At 42.7% G+C, this 22472-nt stretch overlaps 1 protein-coding gene across 10 annotated transcripts in view; it reads right to left on the bottom strand.

Annotated features, from left to right (window-relative positions):
* The window catches only part of TEX14 (testis expressed 14, intercellular bridge forming factor), a 114236-nt gene that overhangs the window by 17860 nt on the left and 73904 nt on the right, over window positions 1–22472 (bottom strand). For all 10 annotated transcript variants that reach the window (XR_012374458.1, XM_025851044.2, XM_073879513.1 and 7 more), the window contains 12 exons: window positions 20098–20249; window positions 18842–19032; window positions 17917–18067; window positions 15840–16750; window positions 13165–13271; window positions 10818–10943; window positions 10532–10620; window positions 9207–9488; window positions 8250–8350; window positions 6432–6551; window positions 4711–4777; window positions 1799–1880 (listed from right to left, as the gene is read on the bottom strand). Coding sequence is in view for 9 of the 10 variants with exons in the window: in XM_025851044.2 (XP_025706829.1) it covers window positions 1799–1880; window positions 4711–4777; window positions 6432–6551; window positions 8250–8350; window positions 9207–9488; window positions 10532–10620; window positions 10818–10943; window positions 13165–13271; window positions 15840–16750; window positions 17917–18067; window positions 18842–19032; window positions 20098–20249 (2379 nt within the window). In the remaining variant the exon portion in view is untranslated. The remainder of the gene's footprint in view (window positions 1–1798; window positions 1881–4710; window positions 4778–6431; window positions 6552–8249; window positions 8351–9206; window positions 9489–10531; window positions 10621–10817; window positions 10944–13164; window positions 13272–15839; window positions 16751–17916; window positions 18068–18841; window positions 19033–20097; window positions 20250–22472) is intronic.

Genomic DNA, 22472 nt, shown 5'->3' with positions numbered 1-22472 from the left:
GTAATTGAATGTTATTGTATCAGGCACTTTACATCTATTATTAGTTTTTTTAATTAGACTTTTCAATTTGAAGTCACTGCATATTTACATGAAGTTTAAAGAAACACTTTACCCATGTTTCCCTGAATGATAACATCTTGCAAATCTATAGCACAATATCACAATCAAGATACCAACACTGATACAGTCAAGATACAGAGAACATTTCCACCACCACAGGGATCCCTCATGCTGCCCTTCTATTTTTATTTTTAAAGATTTTATTTATTTATTTGACACAGAGAGAGACAGCGAGAGAGGGAACACAAGCAGGGGGAGTGGGAAAGGGAGAAGCAGGCTTCCTGTCGAGCAGGGAGCCCGATGCGGGGCTCGATCCCAGGACCCTGAGATCATGACCTGAGCCGAAGCAGTTGCTTAACCAACTGAGCCACCCAGGCACCCCTGCCCTTCTATTTTTTTAAAGATTTTATTTATTTATTAGAGAGAGAGAGAGAGAGAGAGAGAGAGAGAGAGAAAGCACAAGCAGGGGGAGGGGCAGAGGGAGAAGCAGACTCCCCACTGAGCTGGGAGCCCTATGCGGGGCTTGATCCCAGGACCCTGGGATCATGATCCAAGCCCAAGGCAGAAGCTTAACTGACTGAGCCACCAGGGGCCCCTCATGCTGTCCTTTTATAGGCATGTCTACTTCCCTCCTAGTGCCTACCTCTACCTTATCCCCTGGACACTACTCAAATAATTTTATAATTTCAAGAATGTTATGTAAGTGGAATCATATAGTAAATAACTTTGGGAGATTGCTCTTTCCACCCAGCACAGTTCTCTGGAGATATATCCAGGCTGTTGCATGTCTCAATAGTTCATTCAGGGCACCTGGGTGGCTCAGTCCTTAAGCTTCTGCTTTCAGCTCAGGTCATGATCCCAGGGTCCTGGAATTGAGCCCCGCATCGGGCTCCCTGCTCGGTGGGAGGCCTGCTTCTCTCTCCCCCACGCCCCCTGCTTGTGTTCCCTCTCTCGCTATGTCTCTATCAAATAAGTAAATAAAAAATCTTTAAAAAAAATAGTTCATTCTTTTTTATTGCTGAGGAATATTCCATAGAATGGATGTACCAGTCTGTTAAATCATTTACTTGTTGGACAACATTTAGGTTTCCGGTTTTTGCTTATTACAAATAAAATCGCAAAAATACGTAAATAAAAAAATAAAGTTGCTATAAATATTCACGTATTTCTTTTTTTAAGATTTATTTATTTCTTTGGGAGAGAGTGAGAGCACGAGCAAGAGGGGCAAAGGAAGAGGGAGAGGGAGAAACTCAAGCAGACTCCACGCTCACGACCCTGAGAGATCACGACCCGAGGGGAAACCAAGAGTTGGATGCTCAACCGACTGTATTACCCAGGCGCCCCTATATATATGTTTTTATATGAACATTAAGTCTTCATTTCTCTGTAATTAATGCCAGGAGTTATATTATTACTTTTAATCTCTATGTCAATATTCTTCAAAAGGATTCTTATTCCACTTTACAAATAGGGAAATAGAAGAGAGGGGTTGAGAAACCTGACCAAAGTCACAGGGATGGAAAGGCAGAGTCAGGATCTGAATAGTGATAATGATTCCTCTTCACAATCCCTCACAATCCTACTGAACAAGTCCTAAGAAAGCTAAGTGCCCAACGCTCATTTTTATGACACGGTGGCTAAAACATCTGAGGACAAGCAATATATAAATATGGGGTATTATCATCTTTTAACATTACTTCTGTGAGTCTGAAACTGTGAATAAAATACTAGTACATACCTTCGTATAGTTTGGAATTGAGATCTGGTCAAAATCTCAGCATTCCTTCCAAGGCTTTTTCTCATTTGGAACTTTTCTTCACCTGAAAGAATAAAGTAAATGAATTTTTTACTGAATTTTTGCCAACTCAGATTATTATTTTCATTCCCTAGGATTTCCCTTGGTCTGGTCCAGAATAAGAAATAATCTGAATAAACAAAGTGCTTCCTAATTGCGTTTGGATTGAGTGCTGTAGGAAAGGTTTTTGCTCTGAAAGTTTATTTTCCTTGCTCAGAGGGGGTAACTACATTCTGACACTCAGAATACAATCAAGCCATTTACTGGCCTTTCAGTTATAACCACTCAGTTATTTCTGGAGACAAATGTTATTTTGTCTTTTCAGGAAGGCAAACTGACCTGGTTCCTGTCAACAGACACCAGGGGGCGTTGAAACCAAGAACTGTTTGTTCGCTAAAGATTCCAAATAGAAAAGACAATTAAGCTGGGCATTCCCAGAGTGCTAACTGTGCCTCTTGGCCATCAGGCTCCATTTAAAGCAGGGTGGGGGGGAGGGGGGGAGGTTCACAACGAATTCAACTATCTTCTGTTCTCCCTGACATCAAGGGTCTGAAGTTATTCCCCAGAAGTTCTCAATAAGATACTTTGCAGACCTCAGGGCAGACAGGGCCACTATCTATTTTCCTTCCCACCACTATAATGCTCTGGTTTATAGAGAAGGAGATAGATAGAGCAGCCTGCCCTCTTGGCAAATGCTCATGATCCCCTTGCCATTCCTTAGGAACACGTGGTCTGGTGGGCAATGGGGAGGCCCACCAAAGCAGTGTCACCTTTAGCAGGTACCAAGGAGGTCTGAAACCCTATCAGTAGAGAAGCATTGGGGTTCTTCTTCCCGTGACCCTATTTCAAATACCTAGAAAGCATAAACACCTAGAAAGCATAAAGGAATTCCTAATAAGCACAATTAGAACTGGAGGAACACTTAAGAGACTTTAGAGTCTCTCTCCTTTATTTTATACAAAGGGAGAGTGGGGCTTGGGGTGAAATGACTTGCCCAAGGTCATGCAGGGGGAAAAAAAAAATCAGTGGCAGAACTGGGCTTGGAACCCAACATGTGTCCAATTGTTACCTGTGATATCACCTGATATGGAAGGGGTATATTACAGAGCCCTAGTGGAAAAGGGGGGAGAGAAAGGCCGAAAGCAGGAACTGAGGGGAAATCAGAGGTTTCTTCGTGTACTTCAGATGTTTGTATCAAACTAGCCCTGGGTTTCTAACCTACCTGCCCCACAATTTCTCTATCCCACTCAACCCTCTTCCAAACAGAAGTGAAATGTCTATGTGCAGGCCAGGCTCACATACAACATGATCATGGGCGGAGGCTCCACAGAAAGAAATGGATGACCCAAGACCCAGGTCTGGGGACTTTTAATACATGTTGTCCTGAGGATTTAAATGTTCATCTAAAAGCTCATTGCTTCTTGGGACGCCTGGGTGGCTCAGTCGTTAAGCGTCTGCCTTCAGCTCAGGTCATGATCCCAGGGTCCCGGGATCGAGTCCCACATCGGGCTCCTTGCTCAGTGAGGAGCCTGCTTCTCCCTTTCCCTCTACTGCTCCCCCTGCTTGTGCTCTCTCTCTGACAAATAAATAAATAAAAATCTTTAAAAGCTCATTGCTTCTTAAAATGCTCTTGGCTGGGCACCTGGGTGGCTCAGTTGTTAAGCGTCTGCCTTCGGCTCAGGTCATGATCTTAGGGTCCTGGGATCGAGCCCCACGTCGGGCTCCCTGCTCCACGGGAAGCCTGCTTCTCCCTCTCCCACTCCCCCTGCTTGTGTTCCCTCTCTCGCTGTGTCTCTCTCTGTCAAATAAATAAATAAAATCTTTAAAAAAAATGCTCTTGGCTGTGACAGGGCATGAATCAGGTTAGAGACAGAAGACAGAGTGTGCAGCAGGAGGGAGTAAGTTCAGAACCCAAGCCCACCATGCCTGGGTTCAGAATGTTGAGACATGACCACAGACAGCTACATGGCTCAGTAGGTAGATAACTCTGGCTTTAAAATAGATGGTTGTATACTTTAAAAGAGTAAAAGTGCACAACTTTTAAAATGTCTGTATCAGAACCAGTGGTTCACTTATATCTTATCTTGTGCCACACCCGGGCTGCTGATCCAAGGTTAACTTCCCATGTTAACGGAAAGCAGTTGCTGAGTTATATAGAACCCAAGGCCTCCCAAGGCAAGAATGTTATGTTGACTGTGTACTATTGGCTGTTACTAACTCTTTGCCAAGATGCTAAGCAAGCAAAGGAAAATGCCTTTGGGGGTGGAGAAGGACATGAAGAGCAAGTTCTAGTTTTTGTTGTGTCAAAAACCAGTTGTATGGCCTGGGCAAATCCCTCAAGTCAGCTCAGTGAAGATGAACAAGCACCTGCAATGTGCCACGAAGGCGTCAGAAATCTAATGAAAGACTAGAGGAGGAAAGAAGAAGAGGAAGAGGAATAAGATGAAGAATAAGACGAAGAACAGGAAGAGGAAGAGGAAGAAGAGGAAGAAGAGGAAGAAGAGGAAGAGGAGGAAGAGGAAGAAGAAGAGGAAGAGGAGGAAGAGGAAGAAGAAGAAGAAAGGAGAGGAGGAGGAGGAGGAGGGGGAAGGGGGGGAAGAGGGGGAGCAGCAGAGCAACCACTAAACATATGCTCTAAGAATGCAAGGTGAGGACAAATATGATATGCGGCTGTCAGGAGGCTGGTGAGAGGGGCAGGAGATTCATTCTAATGAAGGGAAATCCCTGAGCCTAGGTTCCCTCAGAATCAAAGGCCTGGAGGAGATTATCTCTAAGAACTGTTCCAGCTCTACAGATCTTTCATCCAACAGAAAGTGAAGGCAAGTGAAAAGGAATCTGCCTTAAGAGCTTATTACCAGAGCCTGGAAGTTGGGCAAATGCATCTTGTATTCCTTCAAAGTCCTCTTCTATGGGGCTTGAGGTCTACAAAAGAATAAAAGAGCAAAGGAAGAAGGGTCACTGGAGGCCAACATATAATCCAAAGGTAGAGGGAGAATTTCTTGATGTTCTTAAACCTTGAAAATCTATCTTTGATAGAAAAAGAACAAACCTGTTTCAGAGACATTAAGGATCATTTGTACTTTATGTCCCCCCTCAACAAGCCCTCCCCTGCCTCCTGCTGTGAGGAGGAATTGTGTGACTTTTCCCTTCTTTATGTTATTATCCCCACCTCTCCCCAACCTTCCAACAAAGATGTTTTGATTCTTAGGACCTTCATCAGAAAAGCCAAAGAAGTTTGGGGGACGCCTGGGTGGCTCAGTTGGTTAAGTATCTGCCTTTGGCTCAGGTCATGATCCCAGGGTCCTGGGATGGAGCCCCACAATCAGGCTCCCTGCTCAGCCGGGAGTCTGCTTCTCCCTCTCCCTCTGCCCCCCCCCCCCGCTTGTGTGTGCACACGTGCACTCTCTCTCTCTCTCTCTCTCAAATAAATGAGTAAGATCTTTAAATAAATAAATAAATAACATTAAGGGAAAAAGAAAAGTCAAAGAAGGTTGGAAAAATGGCCCAGACTGCAAAGTTACTTTCTGGAGTGAGAAGTCAGAATACTGGTTCCTTTGAGAGGGTACAGTGACTGGGAGGAAGCCTGGGGGGGGGCCTTCTGGAGGACTGCTTCCTGATCTGGGTACCGGTTACATGAATGTGTTTAGTTTGTGCAAGTCCATGAGCTGCACACATAAGAGCTGTGTACTTTTCTCTATGTTACACTTTATGTATGTATACACACACACACACACATATGTATGTATGTATACATATGTACATTGTGTATATATGTATTTTGCAGCTTTTTATTAAAGATTTTCTTACATCCCAGTCTGCTCACAGTAAAATCAAGAACAGCTGAAGGATTAATAATGAAAAACTGCTCTGAGTTATCAGAAGTGCAGAATAGTGGAAATGATGCTTTTGTTGCATCACTGAATTCTTGTCAGTCAAAGGTTGTGTTTGAGACATACAATCAATCCCCTTTTCCTCCACCCCACCTTCCACATTGGTAAAAGGTCCAACAAAGGTGGTAGGTTAGTAGGAAAATGAGGCAGAAATTATATAAATAAATAAGAACATCCAAACAGCTTCATCTTACAAATGAAAATACTCTGTACAAATGGATGCTTGCCAAAGCTGGCCAGGTTCCCAAGAAAGCCCCATGCACTGCCCAGCATCATACTCATGCTGAGCCCTGGCCTCTGGGCCCGGCTCTCCCCCCACTGAAGGCTGGCAGGCCAGGGCTAATTCCCTGCATGTGTGGATCACCACTTCTTCACACAGAGGAAAAACAGCAGGCCTTCTTCTCTTCTCCACAGGAAGAATATGTGAATTATGTAACATGAAAAGTGTTTCGAAAAAAAGCACTAAGTACTGTACAAATGCAGGAATCACAGTTTTGGGAGAAACTGCATATGACCTTCCATTCTCAAATATCTTATTTTTCAGATGTCTTTTCAAAACATGAAAACACTGCTAAGTCATTATATACTTTTATATGTAAGCTATTTTTTCTCAATAAAAATAATTTAAAAGAATGAAGGCAATAGAGAAAGCTGAAAAGTACTTTACCCTAAACAGTGGTTTTTACCTCTAGAGCTAAGTTTTCTTGAGCAGTTGAGGAATAAAAATATTCATGGTCTGGAGTTAAAAATTCATCTGTTATGACCTCAGAAGATTCTGGTGAACAAGTTGATCGCACAGACTGATCCTATTAATAATGGAGGAAATCACTTTTAGGTAGGTGTTCATTATAAACAAATCCCTTTATAGTTGCATGCAGTGTTAATAATGGGGTTATCTAACATTACCCAGCAGTCAGGGTGACACTCCCTGAGCCAGCCCTCCCTACCTGCTTGCACACCTGCCTCTGCCCTCCTTCCCCACAGTGAGCTATGAATCCCCTGCAGCAAGTGAGGCAAATGACAGTCCTGAGACTCATCATCCTCATCTGTACAGTGAAGGGGGAGGGAGTTGGGCGACTTTTCTGCTCTGAAATTCTAAGAAGAAAGGCCCTAGACAACTCAAGCTGGGACTGAGCTTGAACAGCCACAGATGCTTCGTCCTCCAGACTGAGGAGTCCCGTGGGTGCTACGGTTTAAAAGCAAGTGAAGGAACATGATGTTAAAAATGGCAATGCAGGGGCACCTGGTGACTCAGTCAGATAAGCGTCTGACTCTAGATTTTGGCTCAGGTCTCGATCTCAGGGGGTAGTCTGCTTGAGGATTCTCTCTTTCCCTCTCCCTCTGCCCCTGCTCACACCAGCTTGTGCACGTGCTCTCTCTCTCAAATAAATAAATCTTTTGAAAAAAACAGCAATGCAATCTCAATAATAAAAATAAAACTCAAAAGTACCAGTGATTTCTTTAGCATCTCTGTTTCCCCCCTTCCTTTTCTGCTCATTTTTCCATGTTCAGGCCCTGGTCCCCACATGGCAGGCAACTAACTCCTCTCCACACCTTCAGTCATCTCTTGGCAGAGGTTTTCTGATTTATTTCCTTGGATGCCGCTTCCGCCACACACTTCTCTTCCCTCATGCGTAGCAGCTGCTCCCCTTTACCTCTCATATCAGATTGAAACTTCTTAGATAAGCCTGGCCTCACATATCTCCCCACTTCCCTGACAGACCTGCTTCTCCAGCCAAGCCAGTATGCTTAACAGGGCCTATCCTTCCAGCCCCCATGTGAGAAAAAGAATAAATTGTCTTAAATCGTCCTTGTGAGTGGTTTCTGTGCTATGATTAAATACAACAGTATGTTCGCTGAAAGACTTTAAATGTTATCACAATTGTATTTTTATATTATTTCATTTTCAGTTGCTGTTTATATTCTTTAAGTGATTGTGTACTCATATCATAATGATAAAAAATTCTGGTTCCTTAGCCTGACTGGACTGTGGCCCAACTGCATGCTTCAGGGCTGTAGCCTCAATGCACTGATCCTGCTGAGGTGCAGTTGTCAGACGTGAACACGTGCCTTCCGCTGAGAGGTGAATTTGGGTCTTAGAGGACATTCTAGGTGAAGGCACTCTCATCACAACCCTGGCCTTGTTCTTCCTACTCCAATCAGTCACCTGCTGGACCACAAGCTTTGATACCTGACCTCACATTGCGCTTCCAGAGTTGGTCTTATCTATCCAACTAGACAAGAAGCTCAAGGGCTTCCTGAATCTGACACTTGTCTGTGTTCTGCACAAGCTCCAAGATACACAGTGCTTTGAGTTGAACTGACTCAAAAAGTATTTACGCAGGGAAGAAAGACTTCTTCATTCATGTCAGAGACTTGAGAGCACATACTCCAACAAAAATGAACTACTACAGATATTAATTCACCGGCATAATACATAACAACTCAGTTCTACTTTATTAGGTCCTTGGATCCAACCTGGCTCTGCAGGCCATATTACTTACGCTATAAGATTTCTCAATGACCACAGACGCATCAGTACTTGCTTGAAAGACTTCACTATGCTCTGGCTGCTCATTTTTTCTGGGAGACAGGTGCCTGATACCTAATGATTTTAACACAACCAGGGTCATAGTCATTCAGTGGTATTTAGATGGCATGGAAGAGGAGAAGAGTGGAGTGGGAGGAGAGATGTGTGACTACTCTGCCGAGGGTGGCCATGTCCCATTTGTGGGGTTCAGTCCAGCAAATGGAGACTGTTAATTTGGCCTGGCCCCAACACCCTGTCCTGTATCATCATCCTTTTGCCCACCCACTCAAGATCAATGCTTGAAAAGGAACAGATTCTAAAAACTAGAAGAGCCCAAGCCAGTAGATTTTCTAAGATAAGTGATGATTTTAGATGCATCTTTCTTTGATTTGTAAACAACTGTGAAATAATATTCCATGCCCTGCTTGCAAGCAAATTACCAAGTGGAACTACATGGTCTTCAGTTTTAACCTAAAAATCTATAAAGTGATGACAGTCAATGCCATTTATCTCTAGATTCTTCTGGCACAGAATCTCTGGGAGCCAGTGGAGTTTTTCTGGCTTAAAATGCAATGCAAGGAAGTGGGCAGTAGGGAATGGCCATCTACCACAGTACTCAGGTAAGAAAGGTTCATTTCCCTGCCAGGTTAGAGCCAGGAACAGGGTCACTGTATGGAGATTATTTTACTTCCTTTGAGCAAACGGGTCTGCTCCAGTAACAGAAAAACTCACGAATCTTTGGATTTCTTTACCTTCAGGAAGGACAGTGGAATCAAAAGGGTATGCTGCTTTTCCCTGCAACTCAGGGTTCCCAGAGAGAAGGGAAAGGAGAGATGACCAAGCAAAGGAAATATGCCAGGAGGCTTACTTATTTTTGAGAGCTAATAACTTGATAGAGCTCACCTATCCCAATTCCTCCAACTGAACTTACTGGTGCAGCTTCGAGGCCCAGGCTGTCTGCCATGCTGGTCACTGTCACAGTCACCGTTGTCCATTTTGTCACACTTGCCATTTCCTCCTGGCTCATCATTTTTCATGGGATACTCTACAGTGCACTGCCAGCCCACTTTCTCAGGGTCCCTCAGCAGGGGCTGCAGCAGGGGGTCAGGCTCATTCTTCGCCTCACCCTCTGAAGTCACACATCTCTGAGGATGCCAAGGTGGTACCAGCAGCTGCCCAGTAGCTGCTCTCTCTGCCATATCTTTCACCTCCACTGAACAGAAGGGAAAGCAGCATTTACAACAGAACTCTGAACATTGGAAACAAAAGCAAAAAAGAGCTATATAATATTTTAGAGCTCATACTGTCACAATAGTTGCCTTTTTAGAATTGCGTCATCCTTAGCTTGCCCTGTTTGGCTTGAAGGGGAAGAGAGAAGAGAACTGATAACAGAGGGGAGGACAGAATTTCAGTTCATTTCTGAATTTTGCAATGGAAGGTAGCAGAGAACTTGTAGATAGACCTTCTTGCTGTGAAGATTTTATAAGAAAATAACATCTGCAGGCCCCAGTCTGTAGAGACTAATGGAAAGGATTCTATTTGAGTTTGTCTAGCCTCTCTAGACTAGACAGAGCTCATATTATGGGTGTGTGTGTGTGTGTGTGTGTATTTTTATATGTATATCTGCATGGGCATGTCCTCATTCCAAATGTTCTATACTTTTGCTAATGTCATTTAACATAAGTATTAAAAAACATACACACTGTATCCTTTTAAGCTTATAAAACTGATACAAAAGGAAATGCCCACAGGATATACAAAAGTGACACTGCATACTCTCTACTTTTTACACATTAAAATTCTACTGTGTATTGTTTTGCTACACTTGTTATAAATATTCATATATATATATATATATAATGGAAATATTTCCTATAAAGTCTAGAAATGAAAAAAGTTTTTCCCAGAAAAATAAATCACTGAACAGTACAGTATACACAGTGGCAAGCTTGACAGTCTCTTTTCTTTGGACTAGTAACACAAAACATGTTCATTTAAACAATGTAAAAAGACCCATCTTAATAAAAGCTTATCTTTCCTGACTAAGAAGTAAACAAAAAAAAAAAAAAAAAGAAGAAGAAGAAAGATAAAAGCATTTCCTTTCCGCAATTTGTAATCAGAAAGGCCTTGCTTTTAAACTGAAGAAAAGAATGTGGGAGGCTGGTGCAATACAGGCTGTGTACTTAGAGATAACAACCAGGTTAGAAATATACTTTAAATTTCATTTGGCCCAACAGACTATGACTCTTTACTCACTTTTCCATTTTAAGTATACCTCTCCATCATCTTCATTATTTCTTGACTTTGCGTTACAGATTTCAGAAGAGACGGACTCCATACTGATCCTAAATTACATAGGTTTGGGGGAAGGGGAGCAGGGTGGCACAAATACAACAGTTTGCTCAAGTTCCTGACACAAGCCCGAACCCTCCAGCCCACCCAGAGGACCAACCCCTACTCAGAGCCATTCCTGGGACTGCACTGACTCCTGCCTACCACCAGAGGGCGGCAGACTCCCAACGTTCAGACCACTCAAGCCTACCTAGTAGAGCCCCAGCCAGGGCCAGATGACACCGGAGGTCCCTTGGGGTGGCTTGACACAGTGACAAGTGCACTAGTAAGCTGAGTCAGCTTGGTTCGGGCACTGGACTCTTTAGGCCTTCCCTGGCTAAGAAATGAAAGGACTGGGTTAGAAGACCTCTAAGGTATTTTTTTCAGTTTCCAAGATCAGATTTCATGATTCTAAAAGTACTCTTGAGAAATTTTCACAGGAAGAAACCCACAATTGAAACCCAGTTTCACCAGACAGACTTCTGAGCCTTAGCAGAGCCCCCCACCCTAACAATACCACAGAACACAGGTGATGGTTAACTGTTCCTACCCTTTGAACAGAATTCTCCGGTTACAGGCGCACCTGCGTATCAGTGAGAGCACAGTAACTAATATTTGCAAACATGGCCTTAAGGCACCAGCAAGCCTGAAGAACATTCAGAGTTCTTCAGCCTAGTCTCACTAAGTTCTAGACCCTACCTGCCACTAACCAGCTGCCTGCCTTTGGCATACTTCAATCTCTCTGGACCAAGTTTCCTCATCTGAAAAACAAGGGAATCCTTCTTCCTCCACATATCCATGATCATATATATATCTCATCGTCTATTAAAGTAACTCCTCAAAAATATGTGACCTGTGGCATATGTACGAATTCCTCCTTATCTTGAACACCCCACTTCCCCACTGGACCAGAACATAGAAGAGACTGCTGAGCTGGAAAGGTCAGATCTGACTGGCTTCTTTAAAGAGCAATTTGGCAGCAGCTATCAAGTATCTTTAAAATGTTTAAACTCTTTGACCCACTAACTCTGCTTCCAGCAATCCATCAAGGACAAAATCCAAAGTGCCGAAAAAGTAGCACTGACAAGTCACTGAGGCCCTATTCAAAATGGATAAAAGCATGAAACAACCTAAAATGCAACAATGGGGGACATCCAACAAGTTCAAATTTACAGGATGTTTTCTTTTTTTAAATCTTTATTTATTTAAGTAATCTTTATACCCAACATGGGGCTCAAACTCACAACCCTGAGATCAAGAGTGGCATACTCTTTCGACTGAGCCAGTCAGGCGCCACCGGATGTTTTTTAATAATGTGGGATAATGCTCTTGTTTTAAAGTAAGATGAAAAACCAGGATATAAAAGTGCCTATATGGGGGCGCCTAGGTGACTCAGTCGGTTAAGTGTCTGATTCTCGCTCTCAGCTCAGGTCTTGATCTCAGGGTTGTGAGCTCAAGCCCTGAGCTGGGCTCCACACTGGGTGTGGAGCCTACTTATAAATAAATAAATGTAGCTATATGCATATAATTATATCTTTTAAAGCATACATAAAGATTAGATGGATTGGTAGCAAAATGTCAAACTTTTCTTTGGTATGTCTTTTGTTCTTTTGGGGAAACAGGGTGAATGGGTGTAGCGGAGGCCACAACTATGGCTTTGCTTTGTCATCTAATATACTATCACCCCATCTGCCTCTCTCAATAATGTGAGCTCTAACCCCTTTGATGCCAGTTAGTTGGTTCTCCAATAATTCCCTTTGTAAAGGTAAAATACACTGAACTAAAATGTCTGGGCATTTTCTCTGATTCTCCCTAGTGAACACATTTACCAACGTGAAAAGAACAGCGAACTCTTGTCATTAGTCTCAGTCACCACTGGGAGAAAAGCAAAAAGTTACTTTTTTCCAGGAGAACTGACTTCAAAGCCATGGATTAAAGCTACCATTTAAACACAAAAAAGGAAAGCCGAAATTGATAGGCTAGTCTATCTCAAAACACCTTTAATAATTGCCCCTATGCAAAATAAAATTTGTTTTACCTAAATTCTTAAAAAGTCAGTGTACACATATGCTCTCCTTCCTATGATCTGTGCTGAAGCCAATTCATTTCATTGATCTGGATGGAAATCAGAGGCTGCATGGTAACAGTTAAACTATTCAACCCCTGCTCTGGAGTCAGGGATGCTTATTTTGAACAACCCTAGTTTCCAAATAGTTTGGTTTCTGGAGCACTTGACAAATGGTATACCTGGCATTTCTTTTTATAAGAAAAACAATCTGGCCAGCTTTGGAAAGGCAAGGTGCTTTGCTTTTAAAGGATGTGTTCTGTGTGATTAACCTGCCAGCTACTTTACCTTCGGTGTCTTCTCCTACAGGTTTCTGTTACGTGGCTCTTTATGCTCACCTGAAGGAGAAAACCTGCCAAGATCTGTTTCTGTGTTAGTATTCTTCATCACTCACAGTCTCTTTGTCACAAGACACCTGAGGATCATTAAGTGGCTTTGGGGTCACGTGGGAGTCTAAAGGCATGGTGACACAAAGAACAAAATGTTAACCCACCTACTGGTATTTGGGCTCCTGTTTCTTTCCAAACTGCACTTGGCTCCTTGAATGGGCTGTGACTGTTCACCTGTGCTCTGTTTTCCAGGTCCACAAAAAGTTGGCAGCTTAAAAAGCAGTAAACATGTTTCAGTGCTTTGATGAAGGAATTCCTCTTCACTCTCATATTCTATTTTTCAAGTCATTCTTACTAAATGTGCAGAAATAACCAGACCTACTAAGACGATTTCCTTTTGCATATTTCATATCTAGTAACTCATCTCTTGGCTGGAGGTCTTTATAGAGAAATGCTAGTCCCCAGAAACCCAGTCCAGACTGGGAGCAAGTGAAGAATGAGCAGACAAAGAGGACTTCAAAAATCCAATAACTTTCAGGTGCCTGGGTGGCTCAGGTAATGACCCTGTAGTCCTAGGATGGAGCCCCATTTCAGGCTCCCTGCTCAGTGGGGAGCCTGCATCTCCCTCTCCCACTCCCCCTGCTTGTGCTCTGTCAAATAAATAAAATCTTTTTTTAAAAAGTCCAGTAACTTTCCCCTATATTAAGGCAGCAAGCTTTGTGGCAAGAACCTTAGGCCCTGGGTTCTAGTCTAATCCTTACTCAGAATAACCTAAGAGAGTATTTTGCTTCAGCTTCCTCATCCATAAAACAGGGAAAATAGTATCTACCTGAATCCACCAGTGAGGATGCTATGAAAATAAGACACAATAAAATAAAAGCTACAACACTTTGGAAATAGAAGTAAATTAAATTAAAGCCCATATATTTTATTCCAAAGAGAAAATTCTGGATCTGTTTATTCTAATTTTAACAAACTTAGTTCATTATATTTCCTAACCTGCAGCAAGTTAAGGCAACAAATGTGGTGCACTGGGATGGCAGCAAGATGCCCAAAGGTGAGAGGATGCATAAAAATGGTCATAAGCTCCCTGAAGTATGAGCTCCAGAGGCCTTTGCATGGAGGCAAAGATTCCTTAGCAGGGGCTGAAGACAACAACTTTATCATGGAGCATAAATAACACATGCTCTGAAAGATGTCATGGTCACCAAGGAAAGATTAGAATATACTAAGAAATATATTCAAAATAGATATTTAGAATAATGGGAAGTTTGTAATGTTTTCATTTGGCACGATTAAAAATTTAGGAACTGAGAAATTAAAGGAATGACCCTGGGCACCAGGCAAAAAATGAGGCCTTGGACCTTCTTGCCCAGCTCAGCCTCCAGCTGAATACGGTCTAGGGAGTGATCCCAGCCCATGCTACATGGAGTGAAAGAATCATCCTGGTTAGCCCTAACATATTCCAGACCCACAGAATTGTGAAAAATAAATCACTGTTATCACTAAATTTGGGGTTTTGTTGTTGTTGTTACTACACAGCAATAGATAACCAAAACATAATATACAAGAAGAGTTATTTCTAATAGTTTTCTAGCAAATCTGAATTTCCAACAGAAACAGAAATATTAGAGTCTAAGTAAATTCATTTTGCCTTCTCTTTATACAAAAACAAATGCCAATGCTTTTCCAAATGTTTCAAGTGAGGACTGCATTCTCACTGAAACTCAGCAGGGTACAGTGAAAGAACACCAGACTAGGAGTGAAGAAGCCTGCCCCTAACCAGCTGTGGACCTCGGCGGTGGCTTAGTAAGGGGTGCGGGTGGTGGGAGTTGTCTGCCCTTTGCAGGCAATAAAGGGATGCACTAGAGGTGGAGAATTTTAAAACTATAATAAAACCCACTAAAAGCTGACCAGCTTTTTATCACCATAGGCCAGCAATTCTAAATAACTTCAGTAATAAAATCCTTCCAATGGGGCTGACCTCTCCTAACCCAACATCATCTCGGTAACACCTGAACTTCAGAAAGTTTAAGTCTTTGACCTTGAGCTTCACACTCTGTAAAATGATGGGGCTGATCCATCTCTAAAATTCTGATTCAAGAGACAGCCAGCTCTCTATATGTGAGCTTGTTCAAATTCATTCATTTATTCATTCCCTCAGCGACCATTTATCGAGTACCTTCTATGTGCCAGGTACCCTTGATAGGGCACAGAATGTGTAAGACCCAAGCCCTGCCCTTAAGGAGCTCATGCAGGAGCCACTCTGCAGCTACACCTCCTAGACCAGCTCCCATGGTGTCTTCTCACCTCCTTTGAGGTATCTTCTTTGATGACCAGGCCTGGTCCCAAAGGAGCTATTCATAAGCAGAACCCACACTGGGAGCTATTCATAAGTAGAGCCTGTGACTCAATCATCATCATGTCCCAGGGCCTAATTGTATAGCCTCTGGCTCTATAAATGTTTACTGAATGAGTAAATGAATAAACAATTGAAAATGGGGATTAATACCTGCCCAAGATACCATATTTAGTAAAGTGAATCATGTAAAATTGTCAATACCTGAGTATTTTGACCTATAAAACAGCCATTTCATATGGTCCAGCCTGATACACAGGATTTATAAAGAAGAACATGGGCTGTGTGTTGGGTTTGGAATGAGAGATAAAGAGTGTCTACCTTAGAATCCCATCATAGAGGCCTTATTTCCCAAAGTCAAGAGGACCCCACTATGAGTTGGTTGTATTTATATGAGTCCTTGCACAGGGGTTAAGGGCAATGCTGAACCATGTTCCAGATCCTGCTCACGCGGCCCTGCCTCCCACTTCTTAGCTGTACCTGATGGCTCTTCTCTGACTCATCTCCAGTGCTTTCTTCAGAGACTTGGGTGACAGGTTTCCAGCCATAGCCACTTCTTTTCCTGGACCTTTTGCCAAAATGTCCCCCTTCGAAGTCTCTCGCTATGGAAGACCTTGTCAGGGTTAGGCAATTGCCACTGGTGTCCAGCTGCTGGCCCGGAAGCTGCCTGACAGGAGGTACATAGCTGGAAGCTGGGGGGCCCAAGGCTGAAGGGGAGTCATAGATGTTTGCGAACTCTCTTGAAGAAGCCCACAAAGACCTGCACTCCTCCTGCTCCCTCTGTATCATCTCAAGCTTATCGATTTTCTGTTGGATATTCCTAAGCAAATCGGCATTCTGGTGCATTAATGTCTGTGAAATCTTTAGATTCAGCACACACTTACTGATGTACTCCTCGGTCATGCACCTATTGCTCACATTGCCCTTGGCTTCTCTGGCTGGCTCGGGCAGGCCAGGTGAACTAAGAGAACCATTTTGCCAATCCCAGTCCTCAAAGGAGAGCTCTGTGCTAGCTTCTGAAAAGCTCTCGTCCTCATCACAAAAACAGCACGCCTCTCTCTCCATCTTTTCCAGCTCTTCTTCCATGGACTTCAGTTCATCTACCTGGCTTGGTCTAGCCCCCTCAAAGGATGAACCGGCTCCTGGAGGCTCCTTCTCTTTGTCATCTCCCCTGTCCAGGCAGCCCGAGTAGATTTCATTGATTTCGAAGCTACAGAGGCTTGCTCGACCTGGGCTGGGGCTCCTGGCCTCTTCTGCCACAGAGCCAGCAGGTGAAGCAGCGTCTTGGTTCTGAGTCTCCTTGGCCATCATACTTGGATCTAGGACTTGAGGATCTGGTATTGCTTTCTCGGTGGGAGAAGGGGGACCCCTGGGTGAATGAAGCCGACTCCCTGTTGGGAAGAATGGCAACATACAACTGATTAAAGTGATCACATGCAGCAGCTAAGCAGCCTTGCCATGTTGCTCAAGTGGTGTGAGAATAGAGAAAGCATCTTTTTATTTCCCCATTCCCTTCACAGGTGTGGAAGACTACCAGATACACTCACAGAGGGTGCAAGGTATTTCTAACAGATGAAAATTTCCATTTTGACATGAGTTGAGGTAGAAAATTGAGGAGAGATCAAATCCTGGGGAAAATGTTCTAAGCTTAAGTTATAGTGTGTTCAAAACACACATAACTCTCAGGACATGGAAATTACAGACCCCTAAATCTCAAGGACTAAATTCATAGCTTCTTTTTACATACAAAGGAGTTTGAATATTCATGTCAGTTAAAGTTATGCTCTAGGTGAGTATCTGATAAAAGTAGCCCTGCATCACGGGAAGAATGATAATTCAAAAAATAACCCCAGAACTGACCACCCATCACCCCTGTTGATGGTGTATAGCTTGCAGAGAACAGGATGGAGGAGCCAAAGTAATGAGATGCCATTCTGGAGGCTTCCAGACCTATCCAAAGAGACAGAGAGAGAATGGTCACTTGGCCTGGATTCCAGCTCTGTAATAAGCTCTGGAGTCCTAAGTAAGCCCTTAGTTTTCTCATCTGGAATATGAGGATATTAAGCTGGATGATTGCAAGGTCCTTTTTAGCTCTGAATTCTAAGATTTCTAAATGTACTAAAAAGCTGTACATGGCTATAGGAAAAGGTTGGAGGGAAACACCAAAATATTAATAAATTATTTCTAAGTGGCAGAATTAAAATGGTAATTTTCTTCTCTGTATGATTTCAAGTTTTCTATAATGAACAGATAATAGTTTTGAATTTTAAAATCACCATTTTTATTTGGGAAGCAATTAAATCAATTCCTAAGAATAATAATGCTAGAAATAAACTAGTTGTTACTGCTAAGGTGTGGATCCAACCAAGGTGCATATGGAGCCAAAAAAACTTAACTTAGTAACTATTTCAAAGAATCTTGATTTTTTTTCCTAAGGCATCCACCATTTCCAAGTGTAAGTGACGTGTACAGTTTGGAGGAGTTGATTAGTTGTAGCTTGCAACTCTCCTAAAACATTCATGTCAAATAATGCTTAACCTGTGGGTTAAGGCCATACCCATTTCCTTTAGCTCTTTTATTTCCAAGTTAGGGGTCTCTTTCAGATGTTCTGAGGTCAGTCCTAGATAGACATTGACATCAGGATGGAGTTCATATTTCTGCACCTTGAGGCTCTCAGTTGGCTGAGTTCTCTGGGTTCCAAGAAAATCCTTCAACAAGGGAAATATCATTAAGGACATATTTATAACCATTTGAGTGTCGCTGGTTTTTTTATTAAGTTTATTTAAGTAATCTCTATACCCAATGTGGGTCTCAAACTCACAACTCTGAGATCAAGAATCTCATGCTCTTCCAACTGAACCAGCCAGGTGCCCCGTCACTGATGTTTTTGAAACAGATCTAATTATCAAATAAATCTTTCTTCCTCCTGTTGGGCAGACTGACTATAACCCAAATTAGCTAATTCACTGTTATTACCAATATTTTTAAAATAATAACAATAGGGACATCTGGATGGCTCAGTCAGTTAAGCATTTGCCTTCGGCTCAGGTCATGATCCTGGAGTCCTGGGACCAAGCCCCATGTTGGGCTCCCTGCTCAGAGGAGAATCTGCTTGTCTCCCTCTGCCCCTCTCCGCTTGTGTTCTCTCTCTCTCTTATTCTCTCTCTCTCAAATAAATTTCTTAAAAATTAAATTAAATCAAATTAAATTAAATAATAACAATAGCTCCCAGTCACTGAATCGCATTGTGTGCCTATGCCCCTCTATGTGCTGACCTTCCCCAGCTTCCCTCATCAATTCCCTGCTGCTCCCACCAAGTGAAGCAGCTTGGAGTTCCTTTTCTTGGGAGCCCAGAAAGAGAGTGATGAAATGAGGATTTTCAAAATTTCTTACAACTTGATCTCTAGCTTCTTCCTGGTCTCTAAGCCCCCTACACCACTGTGATGAGTAAGCTGAAATAAACTAACAGCTTCAGAGCTTACCTTTAAATCATTCTTCAGAATGTACCGGATATCTTGAAGGTTCATAGTTCGGTCTTTCTGCTTGACCTGAATGCCTGACTTAACAATATCATAGTAAGGCTTTGGAAGCCTGACATCAGCTTCTAAATAATTTCCCAAGACTATGGTTTCTTTGATAACTGAGCCATCTAAACCATTCCAGGGTATGTTATCTGTTAAGGAAAAAGTCATAGGAAAGAATAGCATTAAGAAATTGTGTTTAAAAAAAAAAAAGAAATCAGGTAAAATTGGGTAACCTTAGTCAAGTCACTCAATCCCTTTAAATATTAATTTCTCTTTATAGAAAAAACTATCTGGAAGTCCAATCATATAAACGAGAAGCCACTTTACCCATTTACGAGGGAAATCCCTGCTGCAGAAGAGTGTCAGAATCATGTGCGCGTGGACCCCCTGCTGGCGGACCTGAGCACCACAGCGAATGTTTCATGGCTTTAGGATCCGTAGCCTAGGGCATTCCTCTCATGGAAGGTGTGGTTTTGCCTCTCAGACTATAAACTATGCTAAATGGGAAGGGACTCTCACTTACCCCCTCAGTGAATGTGGTTTTACTGTATGTGTGTATGTGTGTTTCCCCTCTCCTCAAAGATCGTGTCTTCAGATATGTGATCACTTCCTTCACACTAGGGTCTTGCAGGTTTGGAAAGGTTTGTTTGATTTCATAGTTTACTTCTCCAAGGCCAGTCTTTTCCCCTCATTTACAAGTTCTTTTTTTTAAATTTTTTTAAAAGATTTTATTTATTTGAGGGATAAAGAATGAGAGAGAGAGACAGAGCACGAGCAGGGGGAGGGGCAGAGGCAGAAGCCGACTCCCCACTGAGCAGGGATATTGCCAAATGCAGGGCTTGATCGCAGGACCCCTGATCATGACCTAAGCTGAACCAACTGAGCCACCCAGGCAGCCCTCATTTACAAGTTCTTAAGGGGCATCTCACAGAGACCCCTAAGCACTGACAGCAATACTCAGTTCAAAAACTTTGCTTGGGTTAAATGCATTGCCTTTGACAGGATGGTAAGTGGGTTTTGCTAAGTCTCAAAGAACAGGTTAAAAGAAAAAGACTTCTGGGAGATCATCTCATATCTTCTATAAGCACAAAGAAGTTTCCTTGAAGAGATTTTCTATGTCTGCATTTTCATAAAACTAAGTAACTCTTAAGGGAAAAAAAAATCCAACCTAAGAGTAGAGACTCTGGTCACAGTCAATGTGCTCTTGGATCTACCTGTTAAAATCTCCTGTATGATCATAGAAAAGCTGTAAACATCCGACTTCACTGTTGCTGCCTTCTGTAAGATCACCTCTGGGGCAGCCCAGTTGTACAGCTGGGTCGGGAGGGGCACTCGAGTCAGGTCCCTGTGTATACGTCCATCCTGGCTATAGAAGGAAACACAAGGTCAGGTTCATGTCTTAAAGGATAATTGTGAACATCGTACATTTGTGAAACATCTGCCTCTGAAGACTGGCAACCTCCTTGAGGTTCTAGAAACCCAGCTAGACACTGAGCTAACCCTCAAGGCCTGCTGTTCCAATCTATCAGAGTGGGCCCTGCCCACCCTCCACCGCATCTGACTGTTCTCTCTTGCTCATTCACTCAAGTCACGGGGGCCCGCTGTGAGTTTCTCCAATACGTGTCACCACTTCAGGTCTTTGCACTGCAAACTGGCTTCTTCTGCATGGCATGCTTTACCCAGAGATCCCAGGGTGACTGGCTGCTTCTTGTAACAAAGGTATTAGCTCAAAAATTACCTCCTCAGAGAGGCTCTCCCTGATCACCTATAGTCCTATTTTATTGGCTTCAGAGCACTTATTTTCTGAAGGTTTGTTCATTTATTTACTGCTTGCTTTCTTCTCCCCTCTGCTAGAGTCAACTCCATGAGAAGAGGCACCTTATCTCTTTCATATCATGTATAGCTAACCTTACATGAGGACCTCAATGCCTACTTTTGAATAAATGAGTATAAGACTCTTTCAAGACCCCATCAAGCCCCATCTGCTTTATCAAAGTCTTGTGGGACTCCTCCAATTCCTTGTGATTGCTTATTCTCTGAACTCTGCCCTCTTGGGACCAACCCTTCTCAGTTCAGTACTCAAAAGTGCACTGCCTGGCTTGAAAAACTCAACTTCCCAACTAGATTCCTTGAAAACTAAGTCAGAGCATCCTAAATGTCTCTTGGGCCAACAAGAGTCCTCAAGGGGGTGTGCCTGGGTGGCTCAGTTGGTTAAGCGTCTGCCTTCAGCTCAGGTCATGATTCCAGGGTCTTGGATCGAGTCCCACATCAGGCTCTCTGTTCAGTGGGGAGTCTGCTTCTCCCTCTCCCTGCTGCTTCCCCTGCTTATGTGTTCTTTCTCTGTCACATAAATAAATAAAATCTTTAAAAAAAAAAAAGAGTCCTCAGGGTGAGGTCAGCACTGACTTCTGTCTACAGCTGCCATGAGCATCTAATGAGATCTTGTGTGTGGCAACAGTCTGAGCCATAAAGGACATATAAGTAAGTTACTGTTATGAATGTCATGGTAGGCATTTGGTAAAGACTGTAAACAGTAGCAGATCATTTTTTTTAAAGATTTATTTATTTTAGAGAGAGAGAATCTTGAGCAGACTTTCTGCTAAGCATAGAACCTGACGTGGGGCTTGATCTGATGACCCTGAGATCATGACCTGAGGCAAAATCAAGAGACAGACATTTAACCAACTGAGCCACCCTGGTGCTCCAATAGTTAAATTTTTAAAAAAGCAAGTGACCAGAAGTTCTTTGCTGGTCTGGCAAAAGGTAGATTTGAGGATGGGATGGGTGTCTCAGACTTTGAGCAAAGTTCCTTAAATAATATTTCTTCCAGCAGACCTTTTGGTAAATGGTAGTGAGTTCAGGAAACCATCAAGTTAGAAAAGTTGGTATTGACTTTTTGGTTGTACTGCTGAATAGTTAAGCGTGGCCCAGTATAGCATGAACAGCCTAGAGGCATGCCAATATCATATTAATATCACAGAACAAGCAATGGACTGTTTTACTATCAGAGATATACTCTGAGGACCTAGCATGCTTGGCTCTTCACCTTGTGGGGTGGTTCTTCAAGGAAAACACTCACCTACCTTCTCAGGCCTCTCAGGCTTGTCTAAGGCTCTGGTAAGGGACAAGTCACAACCAGCATTTATATTCTTTCTCTTTTACATCCACTCACCTTCTTCTCTTACAATCCGCCTTCCTTCTCAGTTAAAGCTAGTTGGGGGGCGGGGGAGCTTCTATACTGGCTGTCATTCTGGGGCAGATATTTTTCTAGGCTTCATCTCTGACATCATTAAAATTACATTTGGCTACGGCTATGTGATATCACTTGCAAGGTCAATTCCAGTTCTAAAGATTCCATTAAGGAGTAGAAGAATAAGAAAAACTGCTGTATCATTTTTATGCCACGAGATGGAGTGTTACCCTTGACAATGACATTCAACAAACCAACCAGCCCAAATAGAGTGTCACCAAAAATAAATGTGGAATTGAAAGTTACTCTGGATTCTTGGATCTCAGCTCATGTTATCAGTTGTCAAAGAAGGGTATGCTGTTGTGGCTGGAACTGCTTGCTGACTGATGTTTCTGCCTG

This window comes from Callorhinus ursinus, unplaced genomic scaffold (genome assembly GCF_003265705.2).
Source record: "Callorhinus ursinus isolate GAN/ISIS: 27379988/994484 unplaced genomic scaffold, GSC_fseal_2.0 scaffold34, whole genome shotgun sequence".
NCBI lineage: Eukaryota > Metazoa > Chordata > Mammalia > Carnivora > Otariidae > Callorhinus > Callorhinus ursinus.
The sequence above is the reverse complement of the archived record's forward strand: the minus strand, read 5'-3'. Positions and strand labels throughout refer to the sequence as shown.